The following is a 26,294-nucleotide window of genomic DNA, read 5'->3' on the forward strand; positions in this document are numbered from 1 at the left end:
AGGATGGGGGAGAGGAAAAGGCAGACACTCAAAGCAGCACCACAATGAGTGAGAAGGTAACGAATTTACGGCGGCATATTTGGCTGTGGAATTTTTTTTGAGCCCTGGGAGCAGTCACTCGTCACAGATAACTAATTTTCAAACGTCTTCAGGTTTTTTGTAGATTTTTGATGGTTATGCATTGTTTTCTTGATGTTTAGCATTAATATGGATAATCCTATATGTGTTTTGATGTTTCAGTATGGCAGAGTGACAGGAAACCAGTGCCAAAATTAGGAGAGGGTACTGTACATACAGTGGTGTATAGATAGGGTATTTTTTGGTTTTCATTTTTTTTTTTTTTTTTTTTTTTCTCCATGGTTATCTAGGTGGTTAGCATTACTTTGGATATTCCTGTGTGTGTTTTGATGTCTCAGTATGGCAGAATGATCGGAAAACAGTGCCAAAATTAGGAGGGGTACTGTACATACAGTAGTGTATAGGTAGGGTGTTTTTTGGTTTTCAGTGTTTTTTTCATGGTTTTCTTGGTATTTAGCATTACTTTGGATATTCCTATGTGTGTTTTGATGTCTTGATGTGGCAGTTTTTTTTTTTTTTTTTTTTTTTTTTTTTTTTTTTTTAAATACGAGGAAGAAGGAACCAAAGGCCATGAGCCTGCAATAACAGTTCCCTCCAAGAGAAAAACAAAATACAATAGAGAGCCAAATTCAAGATCCGATCATTTCGAGATGCCTGGACACACTGTGTTTGAAAGACTGGAGATCATAGGCAGCAGGAAATACAGACAGAGGGAGACAGTTCCAGAGTTGACCTGTTGCATAAATGAAGGACTGGGAGTAATGGTTAATTCTTGCAATAGAGAGTTGGACAGAAAAGGGATGAGAGTTTGCTGCTAGACGGGTGCTATGCGCCCGTCGTAGAGGTGGAGGAATGCATGCAGACAGTTCAGAGGAGCAGTGACCATTAAAGTAGCGATAGAAAAGAGATAAAGATGCAACAGTGCGGTGAAGAGACAGAGGTTGAAGGGAGTCAGTAAGAGGAGGAGAGCTAATGAGACAAAAAGCCTTTGACTCCACCCTATTGAGAAGAGCTGTATGTGGGGAGCCTCCCCACACATGAGAGTTGTACTCCACACAGGGGCGGATAAAACCCATGTATAGAGTCAACAGTTGTGCTGGGGTAAAGCAAGAACGGAGTTGGCTTAGCACACCCAATCTCTTGGAAGCAGATTTTACAATAGATGTAATATGATATTTTCAAGATAAGTCCCGAGTAAATGAAACCCCAAGCATGTTCAAGGATGATGCAGGATTAAGCTGAATATTATTAAACATTAGTGGGTATACCTGTGGAAGATTTTGTCGGATTGATAGGTGTAAGAACTGAGTCTTAGATGGATTAAAAACAACCAGATTATTTTTACCCCAGTCAGAGATATGAGCCAAGTCAGCCATTAGGTGTGGCATAGCCTCATCCCTTGTTTGTTGAAGTAACTGCTGAGATGGGCATTGCAGGAACCGAATGGAAAGGTGAATGGTGGAATCATTAGCATATGAGTGGATAGGGTTAGATGTACAGCTTAGAAGGTCACTGATGAATAAAAGGAAGAGAGTTGGTGATAGGACAGAGCCCTGAGGAACACCACTGTTGATAGATCTAGGAGAAAACGATGGCCGTCTACAACAGTGGCTATAGGATGACCAGAAAGGAAGTTAGCGATGAAGGCACAGATAGAAGGACAGAAACCGTAAGAGGGCAGTTTGAAAGTTAAAGATTTATGCCAGACTCGATCGAAAGCCTTTGAGATGTCAAATGCGATGGCAAAGCTTTTGCCAAAGTCCCAAAAGGAGGATGACCAGGAGTCGGAAAGGTAGGTGAGAAGATCGCCAGTGGAGCGTGCCTGACGGAACCCATACTGATGATCAGAAAGAAGGCAGTGATAGGAAAGATGCCTTAAAATTTTTCTATTGAGAATTGACTCCAAAACTTTTGAAATACAGGACGTTAAAGCAATTGGACGATAGTTGGAGGGTTGGGAGTAATCACCCTTCTTTGGGACTGGCTGAATGAGAGCAAAAACAGTGCCAAAATTAGGAGGGGGTACTGTACATACAGTATTGTATAGGTAAGGCATTGTTTGGTTTTATTTTTTATTTATTTATTTATTTATTATTTTTTTTATTGTGTTACTGGTGTTTAACATTACATTGGATGTTCCTATGTATGTTTTGATGTCTGAATATTGTAAATTGATCTGCAGTGCCAAAATAAGGAGAAGTACTGTACAATATCTATCCATAGCTCGACGCCCTAATCCCGCAAAGGGTGGCCGCAGACAAAATGTCTCCAAGTCGCTCTGTCACCCACCATTTGACTGCCCTCCCCCCAGCTCACATCCCCCTCCCTCATATACCTCTCAACTTCATCCCTCCACCTCATACTCGGTCTCCCCCTCCCTCTCCCTCCCTCCCACTTCACCTTCCTATACCCTTTTAGTCAATCTTTCATTCTCCGTTCTCTCCACATGTCCAAACCACCTCAGTGTATTTCTCCTAATTTTCTCAGTCACATCCACGACCACCCCACAATGTTCTTTCACATCTTCATTCATCAACCTGTACTGTACTTACAGAAGTGTATAGGTAGGGTGTTTTTTTGGTTTTCCATGGTGTTTCTGCATGGTTTTGTTGGTGTTTAGCATTACTTTAGATATTCCTATGTGTGTTTTGATGTCTAAATGTGCCTGAATGACCAGAAAAAACTGCCAAATTAACCTTAGGTACTGTACAAATAGGTTAGGTATAGGTTGGAGGTTGGTTTAGGTAGGGACTGGGTATGGTAGGGGAATAGCATTCATTATCCGGATGTTGCCACTGCCTGCACATGCCTTTGGCTGTATTATGTCCAGATAAATGAGGAATTACTGTATTTAAAATTACCCACATATCTAGACCCACTGATAAACTTTGTAAGGCCTCATTTTTAAGTTAATCTGTGTAAATAACTATACTAAATGTATTTATGTGAGCAATCTCATCATCAGAAACACTTATTGTAACAGATGTGATAAAAATTTTGCATAATACATCATTAGTAATGAATGCACTTGGACAGCCAATCAGGTGCCTCCTTTCAAAAGCTTAAGGTTTTTCTCTTCTCTTCTCAGAAGGTATTGAATAGGCTTTAGTATCCAAGATTTTCACACCATGTGTAAATGTATGAAATTTGGTGATGATTTTCTCTTCTCCATTTTTCTTCCCTTCCATCCCCATCTGTCTACTTTCCTTCATTCTTTCCTCGTCCTTCTGCCTACAAGTGACTTTACACTCCCTCTTCCGTCTTTCCTTCCTTCATTCTTTCCTCTTCCTTCTGCCTGTAGGTGACTCTACACTGAGTGACAAGCCAAATGGTTTCCTGTACACCAGGAAACCATTTACTACGCTGGGTGGTAACCATATACTGTAACCAAATTTTGGCGCCTGGTGGTTTAGTGGGTAATTATTGTGCTCCAATCGGATTGAGCCGGTGCAGATTTATATCCAAGGGGTGGTTGGGGTTTATTGCTCACGTACTGCCACTCAGGGATGAGTGCAGCTGGTCACCCTCATCTTAAATGTCAGGACCAACTGCCTAGTCCCAGGCTCCTACCCTCCCCATGGGGCAACTTTGGATTGGATGATGGATGGATGGATGGATAATGATATTACTGTACAGTAAATTGTACAGAGATAGACTTAGGCTTTAGCCCATTGGCTGTGATGTACAGGTGCCCCTTGTTATATAACCAGGTTTGTTTTGGGGAAAAATTGATTGCTAATTAAAATATTGGAAAATGGAACAGTTATACCATGGGTTGAGTGGAAATATGTCAGGTGGCCAAGCAGGGGTACTCATATGTGGCTTTACCTAACCCTACCATGTGATAAGTATTGGTAACCACCATCCACTCAATTGATGTAGTGCTGCCTACTTCTTCTTTAGGTGACTGTACACTGAAAGACAGCTTAATGGTTTCCTGTAACCCAGAAAACCACTTACAGCACTGGGTGGTAGCCATGGTAGCCATATAACTAAATAACAGGGTGATGTGGAGCCTACTTTGGTGCCCCTTCTAACTGAGTGGAGTGATACAAATATGGGGTACATCCAGGAACTAAACTTCCACACACTTTCCCATGCCTCGCACTGCAAGGGAACATCAGTTCACTGCACGCACAAGCCTTCAGGGGCAATTGTTTTCCTACAGCTGGGGGCAGCTTGACCAGACAGACTGGTGTTGATTTACTACTGCTGCTCCTGCCGCTTCCGCAGCCTTACCAGAAATCAGAACTAGCTGACCTTAATTCCATAATTACCTAAAACACCGCAGTATACTTTTACTCCAGTTTAAGCAATTGAAAATAGATTGTTAAACATAAAACATGGTAACATTGTAATATTATCACACATACCATGTTTGGTTGTCACTCAGTGATCAGTTCTTTGCAGAGCATACATATCACTCAATGTTTATCACTTTAGAGCTCAAAAAATATTGATTGTCATTCAGAATTGTAATGCACTGATGGCACTGAGGATAGCCATCACTAACAGTAAGCTAAGCTTTGAACTGGGATGTTGTAATCATTGTTTATTAGTGGAGCGTTTATGCTCAGTGATCAACACTCAAGAGAACTAGATACTTTTGTATTATGGTTCACATCTCACTCAATTTATTATACTTCAAAGCCCCCAAAATACGAAGTCATTTGAAATTGTAATGTACAGACTTTATTAAGGATAATTATGGCACACTTTGGCTTGAGTTGATTGTCTTGGTGGGAGACTGTACTGTACATTAGGGTTATATATATATATATATATATATATATATATATATATATATATATATTTTCAAATAAAAGGTAGCCTGTATAATAAATTGATGAACTTTTGTTTAAAAACAAAGAAAAAGCCCTTATTCCTCTTAGTTTTAAAAAAAGGTCACCCCAAATAAAAAATATATATGTAACATTACCACACACAAATTTTATCACTTTTTTAATCTTTACATAGATTTTTTATAACTTTATAGACTTGCATAGAAGATTTTAGAACTGTTTAGAACTTTCTAGACCAGTTTGTAACATTCCAGTATGGTTTAACATTGTTTGGAACATTCTAGAATGATCTAAATACAGTATTATAAAACAGGACGCAGTTTTCACCATCTAACTGTTATCTTCTCAGTTTGCAGGTGAACAGTCAGCAGAATAATTGCTTAGTGTGTTACTGTTATATAATAAATATTTTTGTTTTCTAGATAAGCATGATGTCGCACAAAAGTAGTGATACTATTGTACAGAAGAACAAGGATCTCAGGACCAATAATTTGGTGCAGTTCCAGCACTCACATAGAAGAAGAGGAATTGTGTCTTTAGAAGAATCTTCATTAGAAGAAAAATGTAGAATGCCAAACCAAATGCAGGTTGTTGGATGTTACCAGTTTCTTGGAACAAAAATCAGATTCAGAAAAAAATGAATAGTTGAAATTTCCAAAGAAGTTACAGAATTATGGGAGAATAAATTGAATTTTCCACTTGTTTCAGATCAAGCAATACAAGCAAAGCTGACAGGGTGCTAAACTCTTACGATGAATGTGTCAAGAGGGGAAAATATGATGCCCTGAGTCAAATTTTTGATATCACAAAAGTAAATGGTCTGTGGTTATCCACTGAAGATAAACAACTCTTCCTCTCACAAGTGCAAACCAAAGGAGAAGTGGGGTATTCAGCAGGTCAAGTTGCAAGTAAGGAAGCCATTTCCCCTTCAAAAAGACGAAAACTGCCTGATAAACCTGTATTACCATCAACATCTTATAATCTTTCATCTAGTGGTAGTTGCACTGAATCTGATGACAGCAAATATAAGGATGAAGATGAGACTAATCATCCACCAACCAGAAAACACAACAGAAGTAAAGTTGCAACTAACTTGGTGGCATCTGCTGGGGTATCGACAAATAAAGCTGCCAAAATATGCAGACAGTTGTCACATGATAGTATTGACATTTCAGCTCCAAGTCAAGCAGCAATTTACAAGTCGGTATACAAAGAGGCTTCTACACTGAAGGAGGAAATGATTGAAAAGTTACAGTTGGAAACATGGTTTTTACATTTCAATGGAAAGTGGATTAATTAAAATGAGTACCAGGTAGTACTACATAAAAAGAAGAACTTGGCGCTAGCACCAATTCTCCGGACATCGAATATCCATTTGTGTCTCAACTGATAAAGAATTATGAAAAACTAAAATCACAGTTTGTTAATGGAACAGAAGAGATCCTCGATAAGTCAGATGGAGAGATGACATGAAGTTTTTGTACCATTTAACATGAGTGTTTAGATTCTTTGAAGGAAAAGGGCAAAATTCCTAATATCAGTAATACGAGGTGGAATTCAAGACCAGTTCTCGCAGTCCTTGTATTCATTCTTATACCTACAACAAGGAAGACTTTGGAGAAATTATGCAGATTCATTTTGTACAAATGGGCAGGGTACTGGTTTACTAATCAGATGTACAATGGAAATGACTTGAAGAACTTGTCAGAAATACTGAAACCTTACGAATAAGCACTAAACTCATTGCAAAATCACTGGAAGCAGGAGCCATCCTTACTCAAGACACCAAGACGTTATGTGCAATCAGAGTGATACAGAAACTTTATGTTGCCTGCAGAAACAAAACCAAACTGCAACTTAGATTTATTCTAGGTAATAAACAGTGATTTTAAGTATTAATGTATTTGTGTATATATATATATATATATAGTATATTTTATTATACATGTAAATATACACTTGCAAAAATTGAATTTTTTATTTTGGGGTGACCTTATTTTAAAACTGATAGGAATAAGGGCTTTTTTCTTTGTTTTTAAGCAAAAGTTCATCAAATTGAGGTACAGGGACATAAGGCTGTAAAAAAGTTATAACCCTACTGTACGTGCTCATTTCCTGCTGTTAAGAAGTCTCTGTACTTTTTTATTACAGTATTGTTCACACATATCAATTAGTTATTCTCACTTTATGGATAAAAAATGTTAATTATCATTCAGCATTGCCATGGACAGATCTCAAAGAGCAGTATTGTACCAGATGGGTTCTGTGCCAGTCATGATGTTTCTCCACCTAGGCGATCATGAAAACTAGAGGGGAACAGTCATGTACTGGAATAGGGTGATAATATTGGCAATCATTAAAGTGAAATATCAAATATTGGAAGACTGTATGTTGGGTGCATATACCTCATGTGAGTTTGGTCATATGGTATGTGACATACCTTACATGAGTAAGATTTTTAACATTGTACCATAAAGATTTGGAAAGAGCAGCAGCATCACAGTTCTTTGGGCATAGGAAGTCTCGTCTCTCATCCCCATCCCCAAGCCTTACCCTAGAGGCATAGGATTGGCAGCTCTCATGAGCAAAGTTTCATGTATTCCTTACCTGTTGATTGTGGTAGCACCCTTTGAAGAAGCTCCAGTTTGTTTAGAAAGACCTGTTCTTGATGCTGAAACAGAAAGCAAAGTTGACAGAGGATAAAGGAAGAGAAGTAGGAAGGGAAGCTAGCTGCAGTGCCATACCTGTACAGTATCAGAAAGCAGAGCAACATGCATATTTTGTGGTGTATTACAGGTCAATTGGCACTTCAATCAGCCTCAGATAATACCCTGTCATGCTCCAGGAGTTGTCAATGTCCTGCCAACTAGGGAGCTTCCAACTAAAGTAACTATATACGTATGTTGAACTGAGCAAAAATATTTTATGGGTAGATGCTACTGTGCCATATCCGAGATGCTAATGTACTTTTGACACCTTTTTGCAAGAGTCACAAAATCTGCCTTATTGCCATGCCAGCAGGAGTTGTAGGACTGATGTTTATTGTAGCCCAGTGGTTAAGCAGTGAACAAGTGTAACTAATTTTCTTTCTTTAATGAAAGAGGTACTCTAAAAAGCTAAGACCGTGATAAAGAACTACATTTTGTCATCTGCAGATAGACACCTGTAACACCCTTGTAGCTGCTATTATCTTGTTCTGGTGAGGAGTTGAAATATGGTAACTCGGCTGCTTTGCAGCCAAAAACAGCAGTATCAGTGGCCAATGGGTCTATGAGACATAACAGGCTGAGTAGATAAGCGTTTCTTAAAGATCCAGCTAAAACGATTGATAGGAGAGCCACCACATGTAGTGGAGAGAAGAGCCATCACATGTAGTGAAGTTGAAGAAAAATGAAGAAAAGGAGGGGGGAGTGTGTACATCATTTAGTGTTTCATGTCTTGCAAGTGTTAATATAGCATCTGATCTATCATGTTGCTGTGGCAGGTGTGGTGAGTGAACACCTGATGACAAGTGTGGTGCTGCCAAGTGGAAGTGAGGGTGACCTGGCTTGTACTGCTACTACCACCACTACTACTGCACAGCCCCAGCATCAAACCATTCATCTTCCCCTCCATCACCATCACCACCAGTCTACTTCAGTAAGTTCATATGATAAGTTGCACATTTTTGACATTTATTTATGCTGTCAGATCTTCAGTAAATTACAGAAAAGTTGCCTATTAAAGTTCCAGTTTACCTGTAAAACTAATTTTCCAGTCACATTCAATTTACAGTACCAGTGGTTTGTAAACTCTTTGATATTTTAGAACACATTCATTTCTGTTGTGAAGACCTCTTGTACTGGCCTTGTTCTTGAATGTTTGGTAAAGGAATTGCTGTACAGTAAATCTGTTTCCAGTGCAGAAATCTCAGAGGTGAATTTTTATCATGTTTGCTGGAAGACTACTGACATGGTGAAGATTAGCTTTTGCTGCTTTTACGACCACCATTGGTAGACGAAACAAAGGCTGAACCTGAACTTTATTGTTCATGTAAAGTCACCTTGCACAATGTGAGAATTTTAGAGGTGTCCACCTTCCTTGAGAATCCCCCTAGTTCAGCAGAAAGCCACTGAGTCTCTGAGTGGTATATAGACATGCCATATTTCTTGTGGAGCATAAAATCTGTTGCTGTATGATACATTTCCATTGGATTGCCTTTTCTATGTGTCTTTATTATTTTGGTTCTACTGCACTTGCTTTTCCCCTGCTTGTTTAGTGTGACAGAATGATAGTAAGGGTCATCATCATCATCATCATCATCTGGATCTCCTCTCCCACCCTGGAGCAGGATGCGGAGTAGCAACATCCAGACAGCAGAAGTTTTTCCGATTCAGTGGGCCACGCATCCATTCCCTTACAATTCAAGCCCTCAAAATCTTGGCTTCATCAGATAGGCCTCCCAAAATTTCACCACGTTCTGTAGCCTCACATATACCTTACCTATCTGATAGAGCCAGTCAAAATGCTGTCACATTAAAAAGGGGGTGCCAGATCCTTGGTTGTGTGCTTCTCTGCACAAAATTCGTCCTTCCAGCTCCGTTTCTTGTCAGTATCTTATCCTCACTAACTTCCATAGCTTTCTTCCGTGCACACTCATCCACCTTATCGCTCCGCCTTCTTCTTGGACCACTTCACCTCCTCCCTCCTTCAGATTCTCTCAGTTATACCTTTTTTACTACTCTATTGCCATCTATGCTTTACACATGACCAAACCATCGCAATACACTCTCTTCAATTCTGATGTCCACAGACTTCCTCACTCCGCATCATTCACGAATCACATTGTTCTGTATCCTATCCACTCTCTGTACTTCACATACATTCCTCAGCCGTCCCATCTCCACTGCTCTTACTCTTGACTTTTCATTTTCATGCCACACCATAGTCTCACATTCTTATGTTAAAGTTGGCACTAACACTCCTTCATGTAAGCCTCGTGAAGCTGCAACATTCAAGCCTTTGTTTCTTATCAAGGCCTTCATAGCACCAGCTATTTTCCTTCCTTGTGTCACTGTACTTTCCACTTCTTTTCCACATCTTCCTCTTTTCTATTACTGTACCCAGGTATTTGAACCCTCTCACTCACAGACATCTACAAAACTCTGCACTAGTCTATCAAGCTCTTTTCCGGTATTTGCAAGTAACACTGCATCATCAGCATGCAACAAATTTGAGATATTCAATCCATCACCATTCATTACCATCACCGTCCCTCTCTCCATTACAGCACTCATGTTTTTACATCTCTCATCGCCCCATCCATGTATATATTGAGCAACCATGGGGATATCACACAACTTTGTCATACACCTACATTGATTGTGAACAATTCACTTAAATGCTCATTTACCCTTACATATGCCTCGCTGACATTATAAAAACTCTTGATGACACCTAGCAGCTCACCATCTACACTGTACACAATCATGAGAGATTGCTTGGCAGATAATAATAATAACAATAATAATGCTTCTTGATTCAGGTTTACTTTCTTAGTGGTGGAGTGTGAATGATGGCAATAGAGGTAGCAAGGCAGGTAATAATAATGCTGCTCATTTCAGGTTGACTCTCTTGGTAGTGGAGTGCGAGGTTCTGTGCCTGGACGTCGCTATAGTAAACCTTCCACACCAGACCCAGCAGCCATGAATGTCGACTCAAAAGCCAATATCCTCCCAGTATGTCCAAAAGAGGTAGGCTGAAGTGGATTTTTTTTTTTTTTTTCTCATGATATATATTTTCTTATGGACTAACCATCCATTAGACTTTGTTAATTGTGATGATAGATAACGTTAAATGAAGCACAAGCTGTGTAGCAGGACTTAACATGTTACTTGTATTTCATTACTTTTGCTTTTGTTATATGAATTATGTAGTGAGAGTACATTGTATGTTTGTTGGGATGTATAAGGTTTAATGTAGGACTGAACCTCTGCTGGAAGGGATGTTTACAGAATTAACTATTTTATCTCTGCCAGCCAAATTACGAAGGAATGTCTTTAACGAGAATGGTGCAGATGAAAATAAAAAAACTATATCCTGGCCATTTAATTGTTGTTAAGAGTCCATAATTGTCATTGATATGAGCCAGCAGGATGCAGATTTATGATAGCTTATATAAAGACATACTCAGAGGCACTCATTTATTAATCTGATATGCATGAATTTTGAGCTGCATCTCAAGGTGCATTCAGACTCAAAGCAGACAATATATCTGAGCCACTGTGGCTACTTCATTGTATTGGTACTATGTAGATGCCATTTTCATGTATAGTAACAGTGAACTGGGGTGGTTTGATGGTAGAATCTGCCCTTTAAAGTAATGGTCTTGCTTTGCATGCAGTGGTTATAGTATCACAGAGAAGATGGGGTTTTCAGAAATGTAATGCTACCAGGGGCGTACTGGTAAGTTGGCTTTGTGCACTTAAATATTGTTGACCATGATAAGCTAACCCAGATCCTCTTTGCCCCAATTGGGCTAGTAGCTACTGAATTGGCTCTTTTTACATGCAGGTCTCCTTTGTTATCGATGGGGGTTATATTCCTAATACAGCATATGCTGCCGATATGTAGATCCTGTCAGTACTGAAACAGGCTGGCACCTCTTCCTTGCTTGTTTACATAAACGTTGTATTATTGTTCACAGAAGGAGTTGCAGGCATTAAGAATATTTTGCTATTTATTAAAAATGAAAAGGGATGGGGTGGAGAGGTATATGAGAGAGGGGTGTGTGAGCTGGGACCAGGGCAGTGAAATGGCGGGGGACAGGGCGGCGTGGAGGCGATTTGTTTGTGGCCACCCCAAACGGGATTGAGGCGTCTGGCAATAGATAGATAGATAGAATAGAAAATGAGATGCATATATGGAATTAAGTAAAGCCAAAAGCAGGTGACTAGCTGCATAGCTAAGGAGTACAAAGGAGACAGGGTGGCACTGCTTGCATGCTTGTATATGTAATCTTTTTATATTTTCCACAGAAGGAGCTAAAGGCATTAAAAATATTTTGTTATTTATTAAAAGTGAGAGTGAGATGTGGGTTGGTGAGATGTTGCCAGTGGTGTTGTGCGGAAAGAGCAGAACAATTTTTTTTTTTTTTCCCCCTGCCTTGGAAATAAACCGTAAATAATTCCTGGCTGAAAGAATCTGTCTGTAATTGAAACCATTGAAAAACATCCCATCGATAGTAAGGGAGTACCGTGTTGTATTATTCATATTAAATGTCCATAGACTCATACATGCACACAGCACTTTTTGCTATTTACTACTGGTAGTTGTATTTTCCATTTATTGAAGAAGAATTAGGTACCAGTACTGTATATACTGTACAGTGTAATTATGTATGAAATTGTATTGATGTTCTGGTTATCCTCTTTATACTGTAGTTAATTCTTCACTTGACGTATATTCATTGGACATTTTTTTCTGTACAGAGATTGGTTGTTCATGATGGTATTCATAAAGAGAAGACATGCCCAGTGAAGGACTGTAATTTCTCCACATATCACAATAAAGATTTGAACAGACATATTAGGAAACATACAGGTAAGCAAAAATTATACACTACTGCTGTAGGAAAATTACACTTTTTTCTCACTCTTTCTCTACACAAGTTTATTCTGTACGTGTATTCACCTTTATAAATACTGATACCAAACAGTAATTACCCATCCCTGCCCTAGAGGGGCTCGGGGACAGGTTTTGCCCGTCCCTGCCCAGGAAGGGCTCAGGGACAGGTATTACCTGTCCCTGCCCAGGAAGGGCTCGGGGACAGGTATTACCCGTCCCTGTCCAGGAGGGGCTCGGGGACAGTTATTGTTTTCACTCGATTTGTCTGTCTGTATGTCTGTCTATCTGTTAATAACTTAACATGAAAGCTACTGGTGTGATTTTTGACTAAAATTACAGGGATGATGGGCTATGACCTTCTGATCACCTGATAAAATTTTGAGCCAAATTGGGCCAAGGCCCAGGCTGTAGGCCCCCAAAATATGAAAAAACAGGAATTGGTAAAAATTGTTTCTTCGCCATAATTCCTACCTTTTTGGTCATATAAACATGAAACCAAAACCTAAAGATGCATCTTTCAAATCTGCATCCTATAACATGCCTTATTATATTAAGGGGGTCACCTCCCAGTTAGCAGTAGGGGGGTCATTGTCAGGTGGGTCTGGCCTAAAATTTCAAATGGGCATAAATTCGTAAATTTTCACCCAATTTACTCCAGATTTGATATGTGACATGTTTGACTAGATATCCTGTTGTGTTTATACATCAGTACTAAAATGACTGCTGGGAACAGGTTTGCTGTGTCTTGGCACCACTTCTTGGTATATATCTGTGATATTTTTACCTCCGCCAAGGAGGTTATGTTTCACCCTCGTCCGTTTGTTTGTTGGTTGGTTTCTGAGCAAGATTACACAAAAACTACTGGATGGATTTCCACGAAGCTTGGTAGAAGAATGGGCCTTGGCCCAGAATAGACTCCATTAAATTTTGATGCAGATCTGTATAAAGGTGCGGATCCTGGAATTTTTTTTCACTTTCTGTAACATTGTGAGATAGGGCGGTTTTTGACATTTTGTAAATTTTTCAGTGAATATTGCATGGATCTTGATAAAAAAAATCAGGCATATTTAAGATGTTGGTATATCTGCGAATGTGTAAAGTTTGGCGCAGATCCATTATAAATTCCGGATCTAGCAGATTTAAATATAATCTTATGGGGGGTAGTCTTTTTCCATATTGGATTTGACTTGATTGAATTAAAAGGAACTGCATGTTGGGCTTTGGCAGAGGTATGTGCTCTACTGATTGCCATTCTAGTCCATCCATCCGTCATCCGATCCTACATTGCCCCATGAGGAGCGTAGGAGCCCGGGGCTAGGCAGTTGGTCTCGACATTTAAGATGAGAGTGACCAGCCTCACTCCCTGAGTGGCATTACATGAGCACTCAACCCCAACCACCCCTTGCATATAAACCTTCACCGGCTTAATCCGACTGAAGTGCAGTAATTACCCACTAAACCACCAGGTGCCAAAATTTGGCTATATGGTTACCACCCAGCATAGTAAATGGTTTCCTGGTGTACAGGAAGCCATTTGGCTTGTCACTCAGTGTAGAGTCACTCACAGGCAGTAGGAAACTGAAAGAATGAAGGAAAGAAAGATAGAAGAATGAGTGTAAAGTCACCCATAGGCAGAAGGACAAGAAAAGAATAAAGGAAAGAAAGACAGAAGAGGATGGAAGGAAAGAAGGATGGAAGAGAGGAAAGGGCAGACACCCGAGAGCAGCACTGCATCGAGTGAGTGGATGGTTATAGCTGTAATAATAATCATTAGCATTTATATGAAAAGCTCATTGCTTACAATCACCAGTGTTTATTTGGTGAGGGGAGAAAGGATTCTGGTGCTGTGAAAGCTGTAATAATGAAATAAAAGACTGAGTATGGAGGCCATAAGAGGAGTGCATGAGGTTGTTTTAGTGCCTATTTTAATTTATGGGTTTGAAACTGGTATGACATGAATGTGAAAAGTCAGGGATAAGCTCAGTGGGAATGGGATTATTAAGGAATGTACAGTACAGTATGTGGATTGGACAGCTGGATTAAGAAACACGGAGATTCTTGAAGGTAAGAAAATGATCAGAGCTTAGACAAGAGTGCACTTTGGAATTATGGTCATGTAGAGAGAGCATCTCTGTTGATAAGATGATAAGAGTGTATATGAGTTTAAATGTGGGAAGAGGCATGGTAGACAAAGAAGATGGATGTTTATTGTATATTAATGTGAGTTAGTAAGGATTTGATAAAGGATTGAAATATATGGATGAAGTTTGTATAAGAATACACATGGCATGGGGGCTCAGTGGTAGAGTGCCTGACTCGAGACCGAAGAGTCATGAGTTTGCACTGCATCCGGGTAAGCTGCCCTGCCAGGAGAGGTAGCTCTATCTTGTCACCCAGCTGGTTGTAGCAGCCATGGCTTAATGGGTTAGAGCACTCTGACCAAAGGGTCGGAGGCTCGAGTCCACCCAACTGTCATTTGTAGACATCAGGAAGGGCATCTGGTCATGAAGTGCTACACACTCCCAAACAAAAGTCCTCTACCCAGGGGCAATGCTGTAACCCATATCGAAAAAAGGGGACACGGTGTAAAACTGTATATATATATATATAAAGGGATGAAACCACTTTCTGAACTTGATATTGTAGTTGATGAAATGGTCATGTGACAGGTATGTGAGAAGAGCATGTGTGGGGGGATGGGGGAAAGTGATTGTGCCATGATGTGGAGCCAGGATTTCAAAGGATTGAATGATGTTTAATGAATGTGTGGTCTGTTCCACTAGATATGCCATTTGATAGTTTTCTTTCTGTGATTCTGGATCTTGCCTCATCCCATCTTGTAGATGGGAATTGGGTTTGGATGATGATGAAGAATTTAAAACAATTTGTTTTACATTTTAATGTTAGGGAATAGTTGACAAGTTTTTTTTGAACTTACTTTCTAAAATTTAGAAAAAGATATTTGCTGCACTAGTGTAACTTTTTTGTAGCTATCATTAAGCAAGAGTGATTTTTCATAAACTTTATATTTAATGCTGTATCATGTCATTAAAAGAAACAGTGTTGTAGTTTCTTTGTTCTACTAACACTAGGGTCCACTACACTAATACAACCAGAAGGTCCTTTGTTCTTTAACATTTCCTGACTGTTGTACTGTACAGTAAATCCATGACCACCAGGAGAAAAGCCATACCAATGTGAAGAATGTGGGACGAGCTTCTCCCGTGGTGACAAACTGAAGGTGCACTCCCGCATCCACTCCAATGTGCGACCCTACTGGTGTACAGAGACTGGGTGTCAGTACCGTGCCATAGACTCAGGCAGTCTACGCAAGCATATGAGGACACACACCAACGAGCGTCCTTACAGGTTTGACTTGGGATGTTCTTGTATTTGATCAGGTAGGGACAGATAGATGGGTTTGGTGTGGCTTGGTACCATTTGTGTTTTGTTAATTAGGTTGTGTGTAGCTGCATGGTTTGGTTAATAGCCTGCCTTAAGTCCTGAATACAGAAAAAATAAGATAATGCACTTCCCTTTTTTCTTATTTGAAAATGTGGTATTTCATGCTGAAACATGTTCTTCTCTTAATTGAATTTGAAAACAAGACAGTACAGTAGCTTCAAGGAAAACTTGTACAGGATTCAGTACAGAATATGTGAGTTACAGACATTTCTTTTTATAAGTAGTCCTTTCCTACTTTCTTCCATTCATACATCCACCATCCAATCCTATGTTGCACCATTAGGAGTGTAAGAGCCCAGGGCTAGGCAAGTTGGTTTTGACATTTATGATAAGAGTGACCAGATTCACTCATCTTTTAGTGGCATTACATGAGCAATGAACCCCATCCACCCCTAGGTTATAAACCTGCACTGGCTCAAGCCAATTGGCAGGCCATAATTACTCACTAAACCACCAGGTGCCATAAATTGGTTATATGGTTACCACCCAGCATAGTAAATGGTTTCCATGTGTACAGGAAATCGTTTGGCTTGTCACTCACTATAAAGTCACCCATAGACAGAAGGAAGAGGAAAGAATGAAGGAAAGGAAGATAGAAGAGGAAGTAAGGATACTTTCTTCCTTGCTGTTCAATCCTCATTAAGTAAGAAATATGCCTAGTTAATGTTCCATTGCTGCCTAGGAAGTTGATTGACCAATTTACAATGGCATTTGTATGTAAAGTGTTGCGATATTATGGAACACAACCCCATCATATATAGAGAGCATACTGTTTGGAGTGGTAAATTAAAGAATAATGGTACAGATTATATTGAGAACTTACTTTACAAAGTGTAAATTATAGAGTGGTGGTACAGATTATATTGAGAACCTAGTATATAGGGTGGTAAATTAAAGATTAAAGGTACAGATTATATTGAGGTAGAGTGGTATATTGATGAGTAATGGTCCCAGTGGTTATTGTATCCTTGCAGGTGTCAGTTGTGCCCATACAGTGCTCGTGATGGCTCACAACTCACAGTCCACCTGCGCACACATACAGGTTGGTTATGATTCTTTCTTTGTCTCAGTGTCTTGAGATGTGCAAGGTAACTTCACCCCCTTCAGTCTGATGATGTACAGTATTTTGTTATATGCCCACTACCTCCAGATAATTATATTTAGAACAGGAGAGACTTTTTGAACTTTGGAGTTTGATTTTGCTTTCATTAACCCTTTCTCCACAAGATGTCTGTCCTAAGTGGAATAGTTGAGAGTTACCAAGAATAGATTATAAAAATCTGTAAACGGTATGAGGGAGTTGACTTTCTTTCATGCTATGGTGCGTAACCCATTACCCATGGTGATATGTTTTATATTTTATTCTTTATGTTACTATATAATATCATTGAGTTTTGTAGAGCCTTCTCGTAGTGAAGAGGTTAATTAAGACCATAATATCTAAACCCACTAGTTCAAACAACCTGTCTCCCACCACCATCATCATCATCATCATGATCATCATCATCATCATCTCCAATGCCTAGCTCCCTCCTGGGAATCTCCAGTTGGGGTGACCATGAATGTACAACTTCCAGGGTATAGTGGTTTATTTTTCACATATCTTAATCACAGGTTTGCTCAATCAGACAGACTGGGGTTGAGCAACAACAGCTCTCTGAATCATTTATCATCCTCTTCTGCCTCTCTTACCAGTTTACTTTTCCATCCCCCACTCCCTAAAGCTTCATGTTGAGTTTGCAGTATAATATTAAATATCTTTGGACTGTCAGGGTTAACTCTACCTTGTTGTGTAAAGGATGCATTTTTTTTTTTCCCATTAAATCTGATGATGTACAGAATTATTCATTTTATTCCTGCTCTCTTCACAATTTCTGTCACCTTGGGTTGGGATGATGGTGATGATGATTGTGAGGGATAGATATTTTGAACCCAGGGATGGGGGGATTATAGATTGGTTTCATTAACTCTTGTAGACTTATTTTATTTTATTTTTTATTTTTTTACTTAAAGTCAGCAAGAATGAAATAAAGATGTATCATTGTAGTGAAGAGTTTGAAATTGATATGAATTTAGAGGATGTCTTCAGTGAAGGCATCTGAAACTGCCAAGTGTCCCTCCCTAACTGCACAATTCAGTATTGGTTGACAGTTGCGGGAACTATTGTTTCATTTGACATCTAAAGAACTGTCCCTCATTTAATGTGTTTAGCATAGGGATTTACTGATATTTATTTTTTAGTTAAGGCCAGATGATGTTATGCAGCTTATAAGAAACCATTGGGCCAAAGGAAGTTGAAGCTGTAATGTCATTAGTGGTCTCCTTAGGCTTTTTTTTAAACAAGGCCAGACAGCTTTGTTCAGCTGAGGTAAGATCCCGTAGCTAAAAGGTTTAAAATGTAACTTGTACCCAGAGTGAGTGGAAAGTATACTATTGTATATGTGGTAGGTGGAGGCGCTCGCCATTCATTCATTTGATGTAGTGCTGCTTTCCGGTGCCTGCCCTTTCCTCTCTTCCTTCCTTCCTTCCTCTTCTGTCTTTCTTTCCTTCATTCTTTCCTCTTCCTTCTGTCTATGGGTGACACTACACTGAGTGACAAGCCAGATGGTTTCCTGTACACCAGGAAACCATTTATTATGCCAGGTGGTACCCATGTAACCAGATTATGGCACCTGGTGTTTTAGTGGGTGACTAAGGTGCTCCAATCAGATTGAGTCGGTGCAGGTTTATATCCAATGGGTGGTTGGTGTTTACTGCTCATGTAACGTCACTCAGGAATGAGTGAGGCTGGCCACTCTCATCTTAAACGTCAGGACCAATTTCCCTAACCCCGGGTTCCTGCGCTCCTCAGGGGCAACACTGGATTAGAGGATGATTGAATGAATAGTGATTAAATTAGTCAGATGTACGTAGAAGTGTTGTGTTAACCAAAAAGGCATGAGTTTCAATTTCAGGCTTCAAGGCAGACCACAGTTTGATGATTTGAGTTTCACTAAAACAGACTTTACTCATCAGCCACAAGACCTTCTTATGTTTTGTAAAAATATCCCGGGTTATGCTTTTACACCAGTCATAAAGAAGACAGTCCAAGTATATATTCAGTATGGATGGTTGGTATTAGCACTGAAGTGATGACTTGTGAAGTCATGTGGTATTGTACACCCGAAAGCACTGATTTCTCCCCCCTAGTAGCCGGAGTTACGGCCAGTGAGCGACCAGGTGATCGAACAGCTCACACGCATCGCCCCTCCCCCAACCCCAGTGTAATCGTGGTTGAATAGTTGTAGAGTGGCCAAAGCTGGTGATGTTACAATGTGTCATGATTGTTTTCATAGACAGTCAGAACCAGAAGGGGTAAGTATATCCATCCATCCATCATCCAATCCTACATTGCCCCATGAGGAACGTAGGAGCCCGGGACTAGGCAGTTGGTCTTGACATGTAAGATGAGAGTGACCACCCTCACTCATCACTGAGTGGCATTACATGAGCAATAAACCCCAACCATCCCTTGGATATAAACCTATCCTGGCTCAATCCGATTGGAGCGCAATAATTACCCACTAAACCACCAGGTGCCAAAATTTGATTATATGGTTACCACCCAGCATAGTAAATGGTTTCCTGGTGTACAGGAAACCATTTGGCTTATCACTCAGTGTAGAATCACCCACAGGCAGAACGAAGAGGAAAGAATGAAGGAATGAAAGATGGAAGAGGGAGTGTAAAGTCACCTGTAGGCAGAAGGACAAGGAAAGACTGAGGAGGATGGAAGGAAAGAAGGATGGAGGAGAGGAAATAAAGGTATTTAATGTGTAATACTGTGCTGTTATCCACAATATATGAGAAATGCATGAAAATTAAAGAAGACTAACAATGTATTACATGTTATTGTCTACTGTACATACTTACATTCAATATTATAATGTTACAAATCAGTACAATATAGTGAACAGCATCTGTTGAAAGATATTTTGATGCCTTTTCTCATCCATTCTCACTCCCACCTCCACCACTATTCTCTCTGGGTTCCTGTCTCCACCAAACGTCTCCCTCTATCCTCCTTGTCCCCCACTCCCGTCATTTATTAACCAACATAAACTAATAATGATGAAATGAGCTCTCATTTATTGATAATATTAATATTATCCTACACCTCTGTTTTAAGCACCAACAAATATATAACATACAAACTTTGGTATACCTGCCAACTATTTCACCTTGTTGTAAGCTGTTACGTGAAACACACTGCAAGTTGGACCTTGTGTTACAAGGACATATGGTTGTTATTCATTAACACAGGTTAGGTGTGGTTTTTGAACGTCCATTAATTAATATTAACGTGGCAATTTAAGCCTTACGTTATAGACATATAAGGTTTGTCCTTGTCATTATTCAACAAACGAAACGAATCAGGGATCGGCTCTGACGAACCTTAAACTCTGCTTTCACGAAAACATTCCGTCCTCTTGTCATAACAGTGACACAATGTCATTATGTATATGATTGACCCACATTCAGTCATATACAGAATGACATTGTGTCACTGTTCTGACATGATGATGGAATATATTTGTTAAAGCAGGGAGTCTATGGTTTGTCAGAGCCGATCCCTGATTCGTTTTGTTCATCTAATACTAACAGGAACAAACCTTATATGTCTATAATGCAAGGCTTAAATTGCTATATTAATATTAATTAATGGACATCCTAAAACCACACCTAACGTGTGTTAATGAATAACAACCATATGTCCTTGTAACACATGGTCCAACTTGCAGTGTGTGTCACTTAACAGCCTACAACAAGGTGATATAGTTGGCAGGTATACCGAAGTTTGTATGTTATTGATTTGTTGGTGCTTAATACAGAGGTGTAGGATAATATTAATATTATCAATACATGATGGATCATTTCATCATTATCTTAGCTTATGTTAGTTAATAAATGACGGGAGTGGGGGACAAGGAGGAGAGAGAGACATTTGGTGGAGACAGGAACCCAGAGAGAATAGTGGTGGAGGTGGGAGTGAGAATGGATGAGAAAAGGCATCAAAATATCTTTCAACAGATGCTGTTCACTATATTATACTGATTTGTAACATTATAATACTGAATGTAAGTATGTAGACAATAACACGTAATACAGTACATTGTTAGTCTTCTTTCATTTTCGTGTCTTTCTCATACGTTGTGGATAACAGCACAGTATTACACATTAACTACCTTTATATACTTACTCCTTCTGGTTCTTATTGTCTATAAAAACAGTCATGACACATTGTAACATCACCAGCTTTGGCCATTCCACATCTATTCAACAACTTTTACACTGGGGTTGGGGGAGGGGCTGTTTGATTGCATGGTTGCTCACTGGCCGTGATTCCGGCTACTAGGGGGGAGAGATTAGTGCTTTTGGGTGTACATGGGTTCCTGGGTCATAGGGAATGGGTTGTCAAGTCTGCCCAGTGTCAGACACCTTATAAAAATGTCATAAGAGAGGATAAATAAAAGTATGAAGACAGAGGTAGGTGGGGGAGGCGGTGGCTCAATCGGTAGAGAGGTGGCCTGCAGTCCTAATGAACCCAGGTTCGAATCCCGGCTGGGGCAGGGAACAGTTTAAGGATTTGAATTTCATTAAATCAGGCTTTACTGATCTACCAGAAGACCCGCCGACATGTCATAAAAATACCCCCGCTAATACCAATACACCAGTCCTGTATGAGACAGCCCTAGCATGTATTCAATATGGACGGTGGGTGTTAGCGCCGAAGTGGTGACATGTAGAGGTGTATGGTATGTAGGAGGACTGCTGGGCCTTGATAGCAGGCTGTGAAACCTATGTTCAGAGTCGGACAAAAAAAAAAAAAAAAAAAAAAAAATCCACTCACTCGATGTAGTGCTGCTGTCGGGTGTCTGCCCTTTCCTCTCCTCAATCCTTCTTTCCTTCCATCCTCTTCTGTCTCCCTTTCCTTCATTCTTTCCTTGTCCTTCTGCCTACAAGTAACTACACTCCCTTTTCTGTCTTTCTTTCCTTCATTCTCTCCTCTTCCTTCTGCCTGTGGGTGACTCTACACTGAGTGACAAGCCAAATGGTTTCCTGTATACCAGGAATCCATTTACTACTCTGGGTGGTAACCATATGACCAAATTTTGGCGCCTGGTCGTTTGTGGGTAATTATTGTGTTCCATTCGGATTGAGCTGGTGAAGGTTTATATCCGAGGGTTGGTTGGGGTTGGTTGCTCATGTAATGCCACTCAGGGATGAGTAAGGCTGGTCACTCTCATCTTAAATGTCGGGACCAACTGCCTAGCCCCGGGCTCCTACGCTCCTCATGGGGCAATGTAGGATTCAATGATGGATGGATGGATGAAGGCAGAGATATGAGATTAGTTATTTGAATTTATTTTATGTCACAGAGAGAGCATGTGTAGTACTGTACAAAGTTGACAAGACTAAGTATAAAAAGTGTTAATGATTTCTGTCTTTGGAAGTGGCTTGGAAAAACTGAAGGGAAAATGTTTGTGTGAAGAGATAAGTGAATAAGAATGTGAATGTGGATGGATCTTCCCAATTTGGACTCATGATTTGATGTAGCAGTGTTTGTGTGTGTGTGTGTGTGTCTGTGTGTGTGTGTGTGTGTGTGTGTGTGTGGTGTGTGTGTGTGTCCTACCTAATTGTATCTTTACAGGAATGAGTCAAGTTTGTACTGTCCTGTATATTAAACCATTTTTATCATACATATCCTAACATTTATGAATAGTTTTGGCACACACTATTTTATTTGGTAGTGCACTCCACTGATTAATTGCCCTATTTGGGAAACTGAATTTCCTACGTCTTTTTGTCACCTCTCCATTTAGGCAGTTTTTTGCAGTGTCCTCTTGCTAATGCCTCCCATGGGTTATTACTCATTGATGTCTATTTTCCCTTTCCCTGAGATGCATTTATATGGCATAATCATGTCTACTATTTTCCTTCTCTCTTATAATGTTGGTAGGTTCATTTTTTCTAGTCTTTCTTTATAGCTTAGATCCTTTAAGCTTGGTTCCCATCTTGTAGCAGCCCTTTGTACTTTTTCAGTCTTATCTATGTGTTTTTTGAGATGAGGATTTTAGACCATTGATGCATATTCCAGGGTTGGTCCAATGAATGATGTTATTATCTTTCTTAGCTTGTCGTCATTTATATATGTGAATGCTGTTCTCTTATTAGCAAGCAGCACATGCATGTTTTGTACCTTCTCATTTATGTGGTCAGGTGGAGGTAGTCTGTTATTGATAATCACTCCTAGGTCCTTCTCCTTTTCTGATATGTGTAGGGTTGAACTTCCTAGCTTATAATCTCAATCTGGTCTTTTTCCACTTTTACCAAACTTAATTACATGGCATTTGTCCACATTGAATTCCATTTGCCATCTATTGCACCACTCATGAAGTTATTTAATTCTTTTTATAGGTCTCTGCAAGAGTCTGTGTTTATAATTCTCCATTGTCTTTTTGCATCATCAGCAAACATATTTAGGTAGCTTGTATTTCCAGTGTTCCTGTCTATATCATTTATATGTACTAAAAACAATTGGTGTCAGCACTGAGCCCTGTGGAACACTGCTAGTCACTTCCCTCCATGATGAGTAATTACCCCTTAGTACTATTCTCATTTCCCTTTTTCTAAGAAAATACTGCATCCGACAGAACAGATTACCTTGGATTCCTCCTTGATGGTACAGTTTCCATAAAAGTCTTTGGTACGATACATTGTCAGATGCTTTCTTTAAATCTAAATAAATACTGTCCACCTGTCCCTCTTTTTTCTGTAATGTTTCTGTAACTCTGTCATAGTAGCTTTTAGATTTGTAACACATGGTTTTCCTTTTTGTGTGTGTGTGCATGCATGTGCGCCTGCATGCAGAAAAGATAATTATCTTTGTTTTCAGACAAATATATACTGTGCTGTACTTCATGGACAAGTTGAAAGTGTTTGGAGACAACTGTGCTGTAAGTGAAAGCTGATGGTTTAGGACACTGCAAGATGTAATCTCATAATTTTGTTGCCTCAGGAGACACACCATTCCAGTGCATGGTTGACAATTGCTCAGCAGCGTTTAAAACCAGCTCTGATCTGAGACGGCATGAGCGCCTTCACACAGGCCTGAAGCCATACAAGTGTACAGCCTGTGACTATGCCTGTGCCATTAAATGTGAGTGATTCTACTGTATCATCATCTGCATGAAGTTATATATATCTTTTTATCCCATCACAGGTCCTGGAGATGGACTCCCTGATAAAGTGTATCAGTGATAACCAGGAGACAGCAGTGGAAATGAATTATTTGACAGGAGCATGTGGAGTCACATCGAGAGACAGACTGACATATGAGGATGTGATGGAGCATTGTGGTGTGGATGTGGATGTAATAGGAACCATTAGGAGAAACACATTGAGGTGGTTTGGCCATGTAGAGAGGATGGAGAGTGAGAGACTGACAGGAAGAGTGTATGTGAGTGAGGTGGAGGGGGGTAGAGGGAGGCCAAGGATGAGGTGGAGGGATTGAGTGGAGAGGTATATGAGAGATAGGTGTGTGAGCCGGGAGCAGGGCAGTGAAATGGCGAGGGACAGGACGACATGGAGGCAGTTTGTTTGTGGCCACCCCTTATGGGATTAAGGCATCTGGCAATAGATAGAGATAGATAGATATAACCAGGCAGCTCTACTACCTGGTTAAACGAACATTCCTCATCTCACTCCTTATCCCATCCCCCCAAAAAGAAGGTTGGTGAACTGCTGGAGAAGGGCAGCTTTAGCCTGCACTTCACTGGGTTCATGTGCAGATGGGCCTGGGGCAACAACAGCAACTCTTCAGTCAGATGATATTGATTAGCAATATTTTGGCTATAGCCAGACCATTTTTTTTTTTTTTTCCCCAGATACCTATTTAACTGAAGGGTTTAAGAGTTTTATCAATACCTGTGGTCAGATTACATCTTGTTACTTTTTTTTTTGGTTAATGCCTAAAAGGTTTACTTATTTCAGGAGAGACCTCTTTGCATGTGTTTGTGTAGATGTGTTATTGAGGAAGTACTTTTAATCATAACAGATACCTGTACATTAGAGTGGGGTGAGGTACCACAGTGCTAGGCTACTAGGTTCTGGTGGGAAGACATGCTTGTGAAATATGCTTATTATTGTAGAAACCTGCATCTTACACTGGTCCCAGCAGTCTTTACCTCCTAAAAGCTCTTCCTGCACAATTCTTTCACTACCTTGGTTCGGTTTGATCAGGTGAGAACTTAGAAGAATGAACAGGCTATTAGGGAAAACAATAGCAGCTGAAAACAACTGTGATTCCAGAAAGCTTGGAAAAGAGCACTTAAAGAAGAAGAAACAGTGTGATAGAGTATAACTGTTGAAGTTGAAACATGGGACAGCAGCAGCACACCTCACAACATTATTTACCTTAGTTCCCTGCTACTGTAGATGTGATTCCACTATCATGACACATTTGTTTTTTATTTAGAGTTATGTCATGTAGAGCTTCCCTGTTTTGAAATATAATTTTTGGCATCATAGTTCTCTGACAGATTTATATATAATGGGCATCTGCTTTTTATATTAATGTTAAATATGTGCAAATCACTCCATGTAGTATGATTACTTTTTCTTTCACAGATATAACCTTAAATGGCATCATGGGATGAAGTAAAGGAAAACATTGAGTAGGATGATGATGTTTATTAAATGAGGGAGAGAATATATGATATACTGTAGTGCTGAATTGGTAAACTGTACTGTAGTAAATTTTTCATTGACTTGTAGTTGAAAAGTATTTAAATTATGAGTGTGATTTGTGTTTCAGCAAACCTAACGGTTCACATGAGGCTGAATCACTTTAAAGGAGCCAAGTTTAGCTGTACCAAGTGTGACTTTCTGGGCAACAGTCGCAAACAGCTGAAGGACCATGAGAAGTCCCATGCGAGTGAGTTCATTTGTGTTATTTTCAGCCCTTTGTACCACCTGGTTTGAGTGTCTGGTTTAAGTATGATGGCAGTTCTTGGTAAAACTGTAGTTCATCTGCCAGAATTTTTGTCCATTTGCATCTTATTTCTTGTAGATGAGTGGTAGAGTAAGACAACATGGCAGCTCCACATCCATTCTATAGCACCACTTCTTGACTGACATGATATTTTAGTGTTGATCTCGTTACAAATCAGCATTCAAGATGCAGAGGTGGTAGTTAAAGTTAAAGTGGACAGAGCATAGTTTAAATCATACAGTCTTCGTATTGCTTGTTACAAGCTTCAGAAATCCCCCCCTCCCCCTAAAAAAAAAAGGGGGGGGGGAGTA

General features: G+C 39.8%; 1 protein-coding gene across 1 annotated transcript in view; it reads left to right on the forward strand.

Annotated features, from left to right (window-relative positions):
* Positions 1-26,294, forward strand: part of LOC145410797 (uncharacterized) — an 87,593-nt gene that overhangs the window by 24,922 nt on the left and 36,377 nt on the right. The window contains exons 5-11 of the mRNA XM_080280910.1: positions 8,365-8,519; positions 10,484-10,612; positions 12,350-12,461; positions 15,665-15,854; positions 16,925-16,992; positions 24,010-24,150; positions 25,807-25,926. Of these exons, the coding sequence (XP_080137036.1) occupies positions 8,365-8,519; positions 10,484-10,612; positions 12,350-12,461; positions 15,665-15,854; positions 16,925-16,992; positions 24,010-24,150; positions 25,807-25,926 (915 nt within the window). The remainder of the gene's footprint in view (positions 1-8,364; positions 8,520-10,483; positions 10,613-12,349; positions 12,462-15,664; positions 15,855-16,924; positions 16,993-24,009; positions 24,151-25,806; positions 25,927-26,294) is intronic.

This window comes from Coenobita brevimanus, chromosome 86 (genome assembly GCF_032717465.1).
Source record: "Coenobita brevimanus isolate Jiangsu-jjx chromosome 86, ASM3271746v2, whole genome shotgun sequence".
Taxonomy (NCBI): domain Eukaryota; kingdom Metazoa; phylum Arthropoda; class Malacostraca; order Decapoda; family Coenobitidae; genus Coenobita; species Coenobita brevimanus.